The sequence below is a fragment of the Hemitrygon akajei genome, chromosome 21 (assembly GCF_048418815.1).
Source record: "Hemitrygon akajei chromosome 21, sHemAka1.3, whole genome shotgun sequence".
NCBI classification, from domain to species: Eukaryota; Metazoa; Chordata; class Chondrichthyes; order Myliobatiformes; family Dasyatidae; genus Hemitrygon; species Hemitrygon akajei.
Genome location: NC_133144.1, coordinates 19,842,110 through 19,858,013, shown reverse-complemented (window position 1 = coordinate 19,858,013; position 15,904 = coordinate 19,842,110). Strand labels below are relative to the sequence as shown.

The 15,904-nt window shown below is 43.7% G+C and overlaps 1 protein-coding gene across 1 annotated transcript in view; it reads left to right on the top strand.

Moving 5' to 3' along the window:
- The window catches only part of LOC140714136 (sorting nexin-27-like), a 142,198-nt gene that overhangs the window by 99,349 nt on the left and 26,945 nt on the right, over nt 1-15,904 (top strand). Inside the window, exon 4 of the mRNA XM_073024945.1 lies at nt 12,150-12,214. Within this exon, the coding sequence (XP_072881046.1) occupies nt 12,150-12,214 (65 nt within the window). The remainder of the gene's footprint in view (nt 1-12,149; nt 12,215-15,904) is intronic.

Genomic DNA, 15,904 nt, shown 5'->3' with positions numbered 1-15,904 from the left:
CTTGTCATTCCTCGTAGAGTCTAGAGCAGTTCACTTGTCATTCCTCGTAGAGTCTAGAGCAGTTCACTTGTCATTCCTCGTGACATCTAGAGCAGTTCACTTGTCATTCCTCGTGACATCTAGAGCAGTTCACTTGTCATTCCTCGTGACATCTAGAGCAGTTCACTTGTCATTCCTCGTAGAGTCTAGAGCAGTTCACTTGTCATTCCCCATAGTCCAGAGCAGTTCACTTGTCATTCCCCATAGAGTCTAGAGCAGTTCATTTGTCATTCCTCGTAGAGTCTAGAGCAGTTCACTTACCATTCCTCGTGACATCTAGAGCAGTTCACTTGTCATTCCCCATAGTCTAGAGCAGTTCACTTGTCATTCCCCATAGTCCAGAGCAGTTCACTTGTCATTCCCCGTAGAGTCTAGAGCAGTTCACTTGCCATTCCTCGTGAAGTCTAGAGCAGTTCACTTGCCATTCCTCGTGAAGTCTAGAGCAGTTCACTTGCCGTTCCCCATAGAGTCTAGAGCAGTTCATGTGTCATTCCCCATAGAGTCTAGAGCAGTTCATGTGTCATTCCCCATAGAGTCTAGAGCAGTTCATTTGTCATTCCCCATAGTCTAGAGCAGTTCATTTGTCATTCCCCATAGTCTAGAGCAGTTCATTTGTCATTCCCCATAGTCTAGAGCAGTTCACTTGTCATTCCCCGTAGAGTCTAGAGCAGTTCATTTGTCATTCCCCATAGAGTCTAGAGCAGTTCATTTGTCATTCCCCATAGAGTCTAGAGCAGTTCATTTGTCATTCCCCATAGTCTAGAGCAGTTCACTTGTCATTCCCCGTAGTCTAGAGCAGTTCACTTGCCATTCCTCGTGAAGTCTAGAGCAGTTCACTTGCCGTTCCTCGTAGAGTCTAGAGCAGTTCACTTGTCATTCCCCATAGTCCAGAGCAGTTCACTTGCCATTCCTTGTAGAGTCTAGAGCAGTTCACTTGTCATTCCCCGTAGAATCTAGAGCAGTTCACTTGTCATTCCTTGTAGAGTCTAGAGCAGTTCACTTGTCATTCCCCGTAGAGTCTAGAGCAGTTCACTTGTCATTCCTCGTAGTCTAGAGCAGTTCACTTGTCATTCCCAGTAGAGTCTAGAGCAGTTCACTTGTCATTCCCCGTAGAGTCTAGAGCAGTTCACTTGTCATTCCCCATAGTCCAGAGCAGTTCACTTGCCATTCCTTGTAGAGTCTAGAGCAGTTCACTTGTCTTTCCCCGTAGAATCTAGAGCAGTTCACTTGTCATTCCCCGTAGAGTCTAGAGCAGTTCACTTGTCGTTCCCCGTAGAATCTAGAGCAGTTCACTTGTCATTCCCCGTAGAGTCCAGAGCAGTTCACTTGTCATTCCCCGTAGAGTCCAGAGCAGTTCACTTGTCGTTCCCCGTAGAGTCTAGAGCAGTTCACTTGTCATTCCCCGTAGAGTTTAGAGCAGTTCAGTTGTCGTTCCCCATAGTCTAGAGCAGTTCACTTGTCATTCCCCGTAGAGTTTAGAGCAGTTCACTTGTTGTTCCCCATAGTCTAGAGCAGTTCACTTGTCATTCCCCATAGAGTCTAGAGCAGTTCACTTGTCATTCCCCATAGTCTAGAGCTGTTCACTTGTCATTCCCCATAGAGTCTAGAGCAGTTCACTTGTCATTCCCCATAGAGTCTAGAGCAGTTCACTTGTCATTCCCCATAGTCTAGAGCAGTTCACTTGTCATTCCCCGTAGAGTTTAGAGCAGTTCACTTGTCATTCCCCATAGTCTAGAGCAGTTCACTTGCCATTCCTCGTGAAGTCTAGAGCAGTTCACTTGCCATTCCTCGTGAAGTCTAGAGCAGTTCACTTGCCGTTCCTTGTAGAGTCTAGAGCAGTTCACTTGTCATTCCCCATAGAGTCTAGAGCAGTTCACTTGTCATTCCCCATAGTCTAGAGCAGTTCACTTGTCATTCCCCATAGTCCAGAGCAGTTCACTTGTCGTTCCCCGTAGAGTTTAGAGCAGTTCACTTGTCATTCCCCATAGTCTAGAGCAGTTCACTTGTCATTCCCCATAGTCCAGAGCAGTTCACTTGTCATTCCCCATAGTCTAGAGCAGTTCACTTGTCATTCCCCATAGTCTAGAGCAGTTCACTTGTCCTTCCCCATAGTCTAGAGCAGTTCACTTGTCGTTCCCCGTAGAGTTTAGAGCAGTTCACTTGTCGTTCCCCATAGTCTAGAGCAGTTCACTTGTCATTCCCCGTAGAGTCTAGAGCAGTTCACTTGTCATTCCCCATAGAGTCTAGAGCAGTTCACTTGTCATTCCCCATAGAGTCTAGAGCAGTTCACTTGTCATTCCCCATAGAGTCTAGAGCAGTTCACTTGTCATTCCCCATAGAGTCTAGAGCAGTTCACTTGTCATTCCCCATAGTCTAGAGCTGTTCACTTGTCATTCCCCATAGTCTAGAGCAGTTCACTTGTCATTCCCCGTAGAGTTTAGAGCAGTTCACTTGTCATTCCCCATAGAGTCTAGAGCAGTTCACTTGTCATTCCCCATAGAGTCTAGAGCAGTTCACTTGTCATTCCCCGTAGAGTCTAGAGCAGTTCACTTGTCATTCCCCATAGAGTCTAGAGCAGTTCACTTGTCATTCCCCATAGAGTCTAGAGCAGTTCACTTGTCATTCCCCGTAGAGTCTAGAGCAGTTCACTTGTCATTCCCCATAGAGTCTAGAGCAGTTCACTTGTCATTCCCCATAGTCCAGAGCAGTTCACTTGTCATTCCCCATAGTCCAGAGCTGTTCACTTGTCATTCCCCATAGTCTAGAGCAGTTCACTTGTCGTTCCCCGTAGAGTTTAGAGCAGTTCACTTGTCATTCCCCATAGTCTAGAGCAGTTCACTTGTCATTCCCCATAGTCCAGAGCAGTTCACTTGTCATTCCCCATAGTCCAGAGCAGTTCACTTGTCATTCCCCATAGAGTCTAGAGCAGTTCACTTGTCATTCCCCATAGTCTAGAGCTGTTCACTTGTCATTCCTCGTAGAGTCTAGAGCAGTTCACTTGCCGTTCCTTGTAGAGTCTAGAGCAGTTCACTTGTCATTCCCCATAGAGTCTAGAGCAGTTCACTTGTCATTCCCCATAGAGTCTAGAGCAGTTCATTTGTCATTCCCCATAGTCTAGAGCAGTTCATTTGTCATTCCCCATAGTCTAGAGCAGTTCACTTGTCATTCCCCATAGAGTCTAGAGCAGTTCATTTGTCATTCCCCATAGAGTCTAGAGCAGTTCACTTGTCATTCCCCATAGTCTAGAGCAGTTCACTTGTCATTCCCCATAGAGTCTAGAGCAGTTCATTTGTCATTCCCCATAGTCTAGAGCAGTTCACTTGTCATTCCCCGTAGAGTCTAGAGCAGTTCACTTGCCATTCCTCGTGAAGTCTAGAGCAGTTCACTTGCCGTTCCTCGTAGAGTCTAGAGCAGTTCACTTGTCATTCCTCGTAGAGTCTAGAGCAGTTCACTTGTCATTCCTCGTAGAGTCTAGAGCAGTTCACTTGTCATTCCTCATAGAGTCTAGAGCAATACAGTGTGGAGCAGGCCATGAGCATTCTTCCTGCTCGACCTAGTTGCCTGCATTCAGCCCATAACCTTCCAAGCCTTTCCACTCCATGTACCAATACAGCTGCCTCTTAAATGTTAGAAGTAATGCACAGTTTTGTACTACTGTAGTTCTATTGGTAGTGTTCTAATTTGTTCTGTACAGAAAGTCCCCGGGTTACAAACGAGTTCCGTTCCTAAGTCCGTTTTTAAGTCGGATTTGTACGTAAATCAGAACAGGTACATCAGTATTATTTAGCGTTGGTTAGTCAAACGTTTGTCTTAGTATATAGTATATATTTTACCTTTCTATGCATATAAAACACTTAAGAAATGTATGTATTTCAATAATTAAACCACTGCATTGCTTAGTAATAATTGTAGCTTTCATCGGGGCAGGGCCTTTCGCATGCTCCATTATTCTCACTTTATCCTTTAAAATTGTTCCGACCGTTGACTGGCTGTAGCCCAACACTTTAACAATGACCGATGGCATTTCACCTCTTTACGATCGCTTTATTATTTCTACTTTATTTTCAATCATGATTGTTTTCCGTCAACGGAACATAAACACTGTGGATTCAGCAGCAGCCGCAGGCGGCGGGTCCTAAAGTCCACCTGCACTGAGACAGGTTAAATGGGACAAGTGGGGGTGGTACTGACTGGAAAAGGGGAGGGGTCAGAGTGAATCTTGCTAAGAAAAATTTAAGCCAAATATAAAATTACACACTCAACACAGTGTTAACGGCAACATGATCTGACTTAAAATGGCGGACCTCAAGCTGACGAATTTTTAATATAATAGGCTTTATGGCAGTCTGTTCGTAAGTATGAGTTGTTCGTAGGTCGGACGTTCATAACTTGGGGACACCCTGTATTTCATTTAATTACATAATTTGTTATTCAGTTAAATTGTAGTTTCTTTTTTTATATATATATACCTTTTAACTATTTCCATGAACCTTCAACTAATTGGGCCAAAATATAATGGCCCCAGTGTGTCCCAGTTAACCAGAGTTCACTCCAATTCCCTACAAAGTGATTCTCCTTAGGGATGAGAAAGGTATTGATACAGTGAAACTCAAGATTTTGGTGTTGGCCAAGTTTCTGCACTATCGGATGTTACTACTCAAATATTTTAATTTAACATCCACTGGTGTTCCAGTGAACCTAATAACTTTAAAGGGAGCAGGGCAACTCAGGCTACAGTGAGTGGGAAGGGGATGTGGAACTCAGTATTCAATGAGCCAGATACCAAGCCCCAAATAGAAGGATGGTGGATTATTGGAGTTTTATTGTAAACAAGTCTTTATTAAAGCAAAATGAAAACAATGCTCGAAATCAGCTGAGTGCTCCTTCAGCTGCTGAATATTTGTCCTAAATTGGGTTTAGTTTAGTATTACAACTCATTATAGTGAAGGGTATGTGCTGTTCAAATTGAATCTCTCTGGTTCCAGCATGAAATTGGAAGCAAAGGATGTTGATCATCTGATCATTTTGATTTCCTTCAAAAATGCACTATGTAAATTGTAGTACTCTCCAGGATGTACTTTGTCTGGATTTCAACTAAACTAGAAATAATCAAATGTTGCAAGCAGAACATGTAACAGAATCAGAACTTAGATTAAATCAGTGTATTGTAAAGTTTATACATGTGCAAAGAGTTACGCCAGGGAGAGTAGAAGCCAGGGGTAAGATGATTGCAGTATTTTCAATGAACTGTGAACAAATTGTGCTTAATACCTGTTCCCCAAGTCTAATAAATCAGAGTGTTGCACCAGAAAGAATGCACACAGACAAAGGCAGGGGAACAATTTCAATGTGAAGAGAAGACTGAATGCCTTACAGGTCAATAAAGAAAGAACATAGTTAATGGGAATCCTCTACAAACTGTATAAAATGTGCAATAGTCTGGAAGTAGAATATAGAGACGCCAAATAAAATTAGTGCAAGCTCATGTTAAAACTCAGTTCTGTTACTCAGATAGTGAATTTGTAACATTCTGCCAGATGGGACTGACAACAAAAGTATTTTAGTATCCTCAGAACAGGGTCAGGTACTATACTGGGAGATAAAAAACATGATCAAATTGGAAGTGGATTTAGTTAGGCTGTTAGTCTGCCCCACTTGTGATTCTTTCAGTTCCTATTCCATACGATTTATAGAACAAGGTCCCTTTGAGTCCCATTGTGCATTGTAGTATTAGGATGATGCACATTGGTGTAACTCAAATTTTAATGTAATTTAGTGCCTAACTGATGCAAAACCACATTAACAATCTTAGTTATTTCCTGTTCTTACCCTGACTCTAATGCATTAGTTGAATGGGATAACCTGATGACGCTTCTCTTGGGGACTATATTGTGTTCTTGCCTGGTTTAGAGTGGTGGGAATGGATCATTACCCTAGGTTCCAGAGGCCTGATGCTTGACTGCTCTGATTAATGGTGCTAAACACTACAGTTATGTGGCACTGATGAACTTAATCTTGCAGCATAGTATAAAAATTCTCCAAATCTTGCAATATTAATCTGATGTGCTCATGAGGATTGCAAAATTGATTTAGTTGGCATGCAGTTTGAAAAGTGTTATCTTACTGAGGACATGAAAGACATAATCTGTTCAATGGTGTGCTAGGTCCCAAGTGCAGAGATATGAATACAGCCCAATGTATCCCCTCTACTGACTCTCTCCACACTTCCTGCTGCCTCAGGAAGGCAGTTTACGTAATCCAGGACCTTTCCCACCTGGTTTATTATTTCTCCTTCCCTTTCTCATTGGAAAGCTTGACAATTTGTATAATCGGCTCCAGGGTAGCTTCTATTCCGCCACTACCTCTCTTTTATTTATGATAAAAATTATCGCATGATCTCTCAATCCACTTTGTCATGGCCCTTACACTTTGTCTACCTGCACTGACCTTCCTCTGTAACTAATACTGTATTCTGCAGCAACACACACAAATGCTGAGGAACTCAGCAGGTCAGGCAGCATGCATGGAAAAGAATAAACAATCGATGTTTTGGGCCGAAATGCTTCCTCGGGACTGAGAAGGAAAGGGGAAGATGCCAGAATAGAAAGGTAGGGGGAAGGAAAAGGGGATAGATGGAAGGTGATAGATGAAGCCAGGTGGTGGAAAAGGTCAAGGCCTGGAGAAGAAAGAATTTAATAGGAGAGGAAAGTGGACCATAGGAGAAAGGGAAGGAGAAAAGGATGCAGGGGGAAATAATGGGCAGGTGAGAAGAAGGTAAAAGATCAGGGTGGGGAATAGTGGGGGGGGGGGGGGGGGGGTTGGAATTTGTTTACCAGAAAGAGAAATCTATATTCATGCCTTCAAATTGGTACCCAGACCCAGATGGAATACAAGGTAAACACGAGGAAATCTGCAGATGCTGGAAATTCAAGCAACACACACAAAATGCTGGTGGAACGCAGCAGGCCAGGCAGCATCTATAGGGAGAAGCACTGTCGACGTTTCGGGCCAAGACCCTTCGTCAGGACTAACTGAAAGGAAAGGTAGTAAGAGGTTTTAAAGTAGGAGGGGAGGGGGAAATGCGAAATGATAGGAGAAGACCGGAGGGGGTGAGGTGAAGCTAAGAGCTGGAAAGGTGATTGGCAAAAGAGATACAGAGCTGGAGAAGGGATAGGACCATGGGATGGGAGGCCTAGGGAGAAAGAAAATCTCCCTGATATATTTAGTTTTTTTCCCCCCCCTCTTTTTTTTCCTCTCTCTCTCTCTGCCCATCACTCTGCCTGTTCTCCATCTCCCTCTGGTGCTCCCCTCCCCCTTCTTTCTCCCTAGGCCTCCCGTCCCATGATCCTTTCCCTTCTCCAGCTCTGAATCCCTTTTGCCTATCACCTTTCCAGCTCTCAGCTTCACCCCACCCCCTCCGGTCTTCTCCTATTATTTTGCATTTCCCCTCCCCCTCCTACTTTCAAATCTCTTACTATCTTTCCTTTCAGTTCGTCCTGACAAAGGGTCTCGGCCCGAAACGTCGACAGTGCTTCTCCCTATAGATGCTGCCTGGCCTGCTGCGTTCCACCAGCATTTTGTGTGTGTTGCTGGAATATAAGGTGTTGCTCCATCACCAGAAGAATGGCCTCATCTTGGCACAAGGGGAGGCCATGGACCAAAACGTTGGAACATAATTGAAATTGAATTCTACTACCTTGAAGTAATTATGTTTGGGATGATCTTTCTGGATGCTCTGCTCGACACTCTCTGCACTCATGACAGTGGATAGTCACAGCTCAAACACCATCTATAAATTTGCCAATGACACCTCAGTTGTTGGCAGAGTCTCAGGTGGCAATGAGGGGGTGTACAGGAGTGAGATAGATCAGCTGGTTGAGTAGTATCACAACAAAAACCTTGCACTCAACATCAACGAGACCAGGGAGCTGATTGTGGGCTTCAGGAAGGGGAAGTCAGGAGAACACACACCGTTCTCATTAAGGGGTTGGCAGTGGAAAGGGTGAGCAGTTTCAGGTTCCTGAACTTCAACATCTCAATCTGTATTGGGCCCAATACATTGATGCAATCACGAAGAAGGCATGCTAGCAGCTAGACTTCATTAGGGGTTGAAAGAGATTTCGTGTGTCACCAAAACTTCAGTAAATTAATACAGATGTACAGTGGAGAGCATTCTGACTTGTTGCATCACAGCCTGGTATGGAGGCTCCATTATGCAGGACTGAAAGAAGCTGCAAAAGTTGGTAGACTCAGCAAGCTCCATCATGGGCACTAGCCTCCTCACCATTGAGGGTGCCTTCAAAGGGCAGCGCCTCAAGAAGGCAGCATCCATCATTAAGGACTCTCAGAATCCAGAACATACACTCTTCTCCTAGTAGTGCAGGAGCCTGAAGATAAATATTTTAAGAACAGTTTCTTTCCCCCCACTATCAGATTTATGAAGGGTCTAAGAAAAGTACCTCATTATTCTACTTTTGCACTATTTTTTGTAACTTATAGTAATTTATGTTTCTTTTACAGTACTGCTGCAATACCTGTCAGTGATAATAATCTGACTTTGAGTGAGATGGCGTATAAGCAGACTCTTCATCATTTCTCAGTGCATACAAATACAAATACTTTATTGTCACCAAACAATTCATACTAGAGCTTACAATCATCACAGTGATATTTGTTTCTGCGCTTCGCACTCCCTGAAGTACAAATCGAAGTAAATATAATAAAAGTTTAAATTATAAATCATAATTAGAATATAGAAAAGGGAAAGTACAGTAGTGCAAGTCAGGTCTGGATATTTGGAAGGTACGGCCCAGATCCGGGTCAGGATCTGTTCAGCAGTCTTATCACAGTTGGAAAGAAGCTGTTCCCAAATCTGGCCATACGAATCTTCATGCTCCTGAACCTTCTCCCGGAGGGAAGAGGGACAAAAAGTGTGTTGGCTGGGTGGGTCGTATCCTTGATTATCCTGGCACCACTGCTCCGACAGTGTGCGGTGTAAAGTGAGTCCAAGGCTGGAAGAGTGGATTGTGTGATGTGCCGGGCTATGTTCACGATGTTCTACAGCTTCTTCTGGTTTTGGACAGGACAACTTCCATACCAGGTTGTGATGCACCCTAGAAGAATGCTTTCTACGGTGCACCTATAAAAATTAGTGAGGGTTTTAGGGGACAGGCCAAATTTCTTCAGCTTTCTCAGGAAGTAAAGGCGCTGGTGGGCCTTCTTGGCAGTGGACTCTGCTTGGTTAGACCAAGTCAGGTCATTTGTGATATTCACCCCGAGGAACTTAAAGCTTTTGACCTGTTCCACCTGCGCACCACCGATGTAGATGGGGTCGTGGGGTCCACTACTCATTCTGAAGTCAACAACCAATTCCTTCGTCTTGCTGACGTTGAGGGATAGGTTATTGTCTTCACACCATGCCACCAGGTTCTTAATTTCCTCTCTGTACTCAGACTCATCATTACCCAAGATGCGGCCTACAATTGTGGTGTCATCAGCAAACTTATATATTGAGTCCGATGGAAACTTGGCTACACAGTCATGGGTGTACAGTGAGTACAGCAGGGGGCTGAGTACACAGCTTTGTGGGGCACCGGTGCTCAGAGTGATTGTAGAGGAGAGCTTGTCCCCATTTTTACAGCCTGGGTCCTGTCTGTGAGGAAGTTGAAGATCCAGCTGCAGATCTGAGTGCTAAGACCCAGGTTCCGGAGCTTAGGAATCAGTTTATTTGGAATAATGGTACTAAAGGCAGAGCTGTAGTCGATGAAAAGGAGCCTTACATATGCGTCTTTATTCTCCAGGTGCTCTAAGGAGGAATGTAGTGCCAGAGTGATGGCATCTGCCATTGACCTGTTGCTCCGGTAGGCGAATTGCAAAGCATCGAGGTTGACCGGTAGGTTATGGTTGATGTGTGCCATAACCAATCGCTGGAAGCACTTCATAGCAATTGATGTCAGAGCCACGGGTCGGTAGTCATTCAGGCACGCCACCTTGCTTTTCTTCGGCACCGGGATTATCGTTGCCTTCTTAAAACACGAGGGGATCTTAGACTGAAGCAGGGAGCAGTTGAAGATGTCAGCAAACACTCCAGCTAGCTTGCTTGCATAGGCCCGGAGAACCCGTCCCGGGACACCATCTGGGCCCATCGCCTTCCGTGGATTTATCTTCAGGAAGGCTCTTCTAACGTCTTCCTCGGTGACAATGAATCTTGATGCCACCAGGTCCGGTTCATCCAGAGGGGGCGGGACGCTCCTCTTCTGTTCGAATCTTGCGTAGAATACATTAGGTTCGTCAGGAAGAGAAGCGCTACAGTTATTGATATTTCCAGCCTTTTCTTTGCACCCAGTGATCTCATTTAGACCCTGTCATAGTCTACCGGCATCCCTCTGGTTAGCCTGGACTTCCAACTTGGCTCGATATTGCCTCTTGGCACCCTTAATTGCTTTCCGGAGTTCACGCCTGGATTCCATGTAGTGACTGGTATCTCCGGACCTAAAAGTTGCAGCTCTAGCTTTCAAAAGGGACTGAACCTCATAATTCATCCAAGGCTTCCGGTTAGGGAATACCCGGATCATCTTGTGAGACACACAGTCCTGTGCATTTCCAGATAAAGTCCATGACAGCTGAGGCATACTCATCGAGGTTAGCTGCTGAGTCCTTGAATACTAACCAGTCCACCAATTCAAAGCAGTCACAGAGGACCTCATCTGTTTCCTCTGTCCAAAGCCACACCACTTTTGACACCGTGACCTCCCGCTTCAGTTTCTGTTTGTAAGCCGGGAGGAGGAGTACGGCCTGATGGTCCGATTTTCCGAAGTGAGGTCGTTGGACGGAACAGTAGGCATCCTTGACTGCTGTGTAGCAGTGGTCAAGTATATTCGGGCCTCTAGTGGAGCCGGAGACATGTTGGTATAACTTTGGCAGCGCTTTTCTGAGGTTGGCCTGGTTAAAGTCCCCGGCTGTAATGAGCAAAGCCTCCGGATACCTTGTCTCAAGTTCACTGATGTTGGCATACTGTGTATTCACAGCACACTCCACGTCCGCCTGAGGGGGGAATGTAGACCGCATATGACAATAATAAAGCAATTATCAATAACTTGTTGGTCTACTGGGGTCGTCTGTTTTGTCAGGATGCTCCTGATGCAGCCCCTTCTACTTTGGTGAGACCCTTTGTAAATTGGGGAACCGCTTCGTCGAGCACCTCTGTTTCATCTGCTAAAAACATAATTTCACTGTGGCTTAACATTTTAATCCCGATTCCCGTTCCGACATGTTGGTCCATGGCTTCCTCTTGCATCTTGATGAACCCACCCTTGGTGGAGGAGTAACTCCTTATATTCCATATGGGTAGCCTCCAACCTGATGGCATGTATATTGATTTCTCCTTCTGGTTTTAAAAAAAAAAAAATTCCCTCCCCCTTCCCTCTTCTGTTACCCACTCTTGCCTCGTACCTCTTCTCACCTGCCTATCGCTTTCCCTTGGTACCCATCTTCCTTTCCTTTTTTCTATGGTCCACTCTCCTATGAGATTCTTTCCTCCCTGCCCTTTACCTTTCCCACCCATCTGACTTCATCTTTCACCTTCTAGCTATCCCTCTTCCCCTCCCCTCACCTTTGTATTCTGTCATCTTTCTCCTTCTTTTCCAGTCCTGAAGAAGCGTTTCAGCTCGAAACGTCAACTGTTTATTCCTTTCTATAGTTGCTGCCTGACCTGCTGAGTTGCTCCAGCATTTTGTGTGTGTTGCTTTGGATTTCCAATATCTACAGAATTTCTCGTGTTTAATGATGTTGTTAGAGGGGTCCTTTCTCCTTCACTACAGCCTGGTGCAAGTACTTCAACATGGGGGCCAGGTGTAAATTTCCAGCATGTTGCACACCAAGATTCAGTGGAGCTGCTGGATGTGAAACTGAATAATCAAAGAAGCATATAAGAAAGTACTTGTGAATTACGTGGAGCTTGTGTCCGGACCCAGGCTTATTGTCCAAAGACAGTTAAAGGTGTGTGTGTTGATGTGGGATTAAATTTGAACTCAAATCCCAATAGTGCTTCCCATGAACAGGACTAAGTGAGCTATGGTTGTAATGATCTGTTTTATGTTTGTCTTTTGCAGTATGCTCAGTCAGTGTTCTTGGGGAGAGCGACGTGATGCAAGAGTTCCTGGCTGATTCCAGTGAGGTAAGCCTGTGGATAGAGTTTGAAGTGTAGGATAGCTTTTTCTAGAATTCTTTGATCAGTAGTTATTGAAGGAACAGAATCATCCCTTCAGCCCTTTGAACCTTTTCTGCCTTTCATTAAATTCATGGTTGTCCTCTATTTCAACTCTACTTATCCACCTTAGTCCCTTATTCAATATCCTTTTCTTTTGATAACTTAAGTTGATTTCCAGCCTAAACATGATTGTCCTTCTGCAGTTTCTCACGAGCAGTGACTTTTTTCTAACCCTATAATCTTTTGATCTTTTCAAGCAGCTCAATTAAGTTCACAATGTTTGTAGTTATCAGTATTTTTGAAAATCATATGTGCCAATAACTGTTGCTAAATATAAATCTGAAGGTTTTTTTCTACATTTAAGGATGCAACTGAAAGTCGAAGCAGTTTAATGCACTTTATGTGGTTTTGTCAAGGAATGGTGAATGGAACTGTATTGCTGCTTGTATTTGGCACTGGCATCAAGTGCTTTAGCATTTGATGTAGAATGAACACTACAGCATTCTGCTGTGCCAGTGATGTACCGTAACTGATGTGAAATGCGACCCTTATTCAGAAGATTGTAGAATGATGCAGCACAGGAGGAGGCTGTTCAGGCCTTTGTAGTTGTGTCTAGTTCTTTGAAAATGCCGGTGAATTAGACTACAAATAAGAGAACATCTACAGATTCTGGAAATCTAAGCATCACACACAAAACGCTGGAGGAACTCAACGAGCCAGGCAGCATCTATGGGGAAAAAGTACAGTCAACATTTCAGGCCGAGACCCTTCATTCTGCCGAAGGGTCTCGGCCTGAAACGTCGACTGTACTTTTTTCCATAGATGCTGCCTGGCCTGCTGAGTTCCTCCAGCATTTTGTGTGTGTTGGTGAATTAGGCCACTGTTTTTATAAACTCAGAAGATTGCAAATTGTCCTATTTACCTCATGCTATTTTGAATGTTGCTTTCAATCTGCTTTCATGTTACTTTCTTGCCGTGCAGGCTGCTTTTCTGAATTTGTATATATCCCCTCGTCTTACCTCGATTCATTAAGAAAATTGTGTTGAAACTGGCCTCTGCTTGCCTTCCTGCCAGAGAAAATAAATTATCCTTAATTACTAAACTTCTTTATGATTCTGAATGCCTCCACTAAATCTCCTCTTAATTTCCTATGCAATGAGAAGAGTCCCAGCTCTGCAAATAATTGATGTCCTTTAATCTGCACTTTTTCTCAAGGGCTTGACATCCTTAAATAAAAAAGATATGCAGAAAATGCTACAATATTCCAGCTGGAGTCCTAATAGTAATGTGCATATACAAGTCCAAATTTCTGTCCAAAAATGCAGAAAGAGTTTCTGTGAATTTACCACCCTGTGTCTGAATGCCCTCATGAGTATGAGCAGCTTTTCTCAATACTTGGTACTTATTTTTTTATTAATAGCTGAACATAATCAACAGTGCCCATATGTCATCCATGCTGTGTTCCTCTCTTGTGTCCATTTGATTTGGTGTTAGATTAATTTGTAGAAGGACTTGGAGCTAACCAGCATTTGGTGATTATTTTAGATGTTCTGGTATATTCAGAACTGCTTTTCTTAAATTGAGGTTATTATACATTTGGTGATACTGGAATGCAGTGGATTCCGGTTAATTGGGACACATTGTGTTTCATGGAAATACCCCAGATTCAGATTCAGTTTATTGTCATTTATAAACCACAAATACAATGCAGTTAAAAAATGAGACAACGTTCTCTGGAATGATATCACGAAAAAGCACAAAACAGACCACACAAGAAAAACCACGTAACGTTTGGTAATCCCCAATCCAGAGTCCGGAGAGGCTGCTGCGTATCAATATCACGCTACCATCTTAGCATGTTCCCCGGAAAGGAACTACAAACCCATCAGACAAGCCTAAAGCTACAAGACCTACACAAAACCACATAGTTACATATAGTTATAGTTAACATATAGTTTCAACAGTGCAGACAAAACCATAATTGATAGAAGACTAACTGACAAAGACCACATAATTATAACACATAGTTTCAACAGTGCAAAGCAATACTGTAATCTGATAAAGAGCAGTCCATGGCACGGTTTAAAAGAGAGTCTCAAAGTCCCGACAGCCCATCATCTCATGCAGACGGTAGAAGGAAGAAAAAACTCTTCCTGCCATGAACCTCCAGTGCCGCAGCTTGCCGATACAGCACTTTGGGAGCTCTGACCACAGCCAACTCCAAGTCTGTCCGAAAACTTCGAGCCTCCGACACCGAGCACCGAGCACCATCTCTGCCGAGCGCTTCGACCCCGGCACCGGCCACCAAGCAACAGGCAAAGCCGAGGATTCGATGCCTTCCTCCCGGAGATTTTTCCGATTGCACAGTAGCAGCGGCAGCAAAACAGGCATGTCAGAAGTTTCACCAGATGTTCCTCCGTGCTTCACACGTCCGTCTCCATCAAATCAGAATTGTACACGGCCCCTACTTACAGATAACAGATATTCATTCCTGGAGTGGCCACTGCGCGCTGCGTCACACTGTCATCTTGCAACTAGCAAAATAGTTGATGAGGTATAGAATAGTCAAACTACCATTTAACTGAGTAACCAATTGTGCATTGAAATTAAATAGAGAACAAATTAGAACAGCACGAATACTACTGGTGGTTGCCCATCGACGACAGGAATCCAATATAGAAGAGTTTTTAAAATAGAAAAGTTGTTTCATTGGGGCAGTTCCACTCTCTCGACCTTGGAAGTTCAGGTCTATTGGTATGAATAGATGTTACAACTGGGGTCTTCCCTCATTGTAGTGGTTGACCATGACTTCAGTGTCTTGTCATGCCCTTCATTCTCCACAGAGCGTTGTAGAACCGCCTTCCTACAGATCTCACTGTAGATCTCAACCACCCAGTCTGTCAGAGCTGACTTTGCATGCTAGGATAGACAGGTCCCCATCTCATCAGGGTATGAGACCAGCCAGCTACCCTCACCTGGTTTAGCACACCTCCTGAAACATTACACCAGGCTTTGGAGCCACAGGTGAGATCTGAGTGTCCAGTGGGGACCAAAGGTAACATTCAAGATGATTGTTGATACCTTCATAGTTTCTAACTTGTTTTTTTTTAAACTTTTTTTTATTGTTTTCAAATAGATACAGAATAAATGTGCATGAAAAAAAAAGTGTTACCCGGCCCCCCTCCCCTTAACCCCTCCCCCCTAACATCCCTATTAAAAAAATAAGAAAGAAAAAAAAAGGGAATGCCTGGATGTTGGAAGATCCCCACATGCTCCACGGAGTTCTCATTTTTTTTTAATATATGTTAAAATTCTTTTTCTTTTTACTGGCCCATTAAGCCCATTAAAACTTAAAAAATTTAGTAGATTAGTCATTATTTTTTTTTATTATATTACTCCAATCTATAATAATACCTAATCTTTCCACTTTCGTGGTATCCTGGGAAATCTTTATAAAAATCTCCATGTTGCTATGTGTGTCCCCACCAATCATCCAGGCAAAAAGATAGAAAAAAAATTAAAATATAAAGGAAAAAAAAATACCTCCCTACTAATGTTGTGGAAAAAAGACACAACATTACCCCCCTCTGCTGTACGGGTCATGGCAACCGCCATGATTACACACGTGAATCCCGCAGTAACCGATCCACAGCCTCC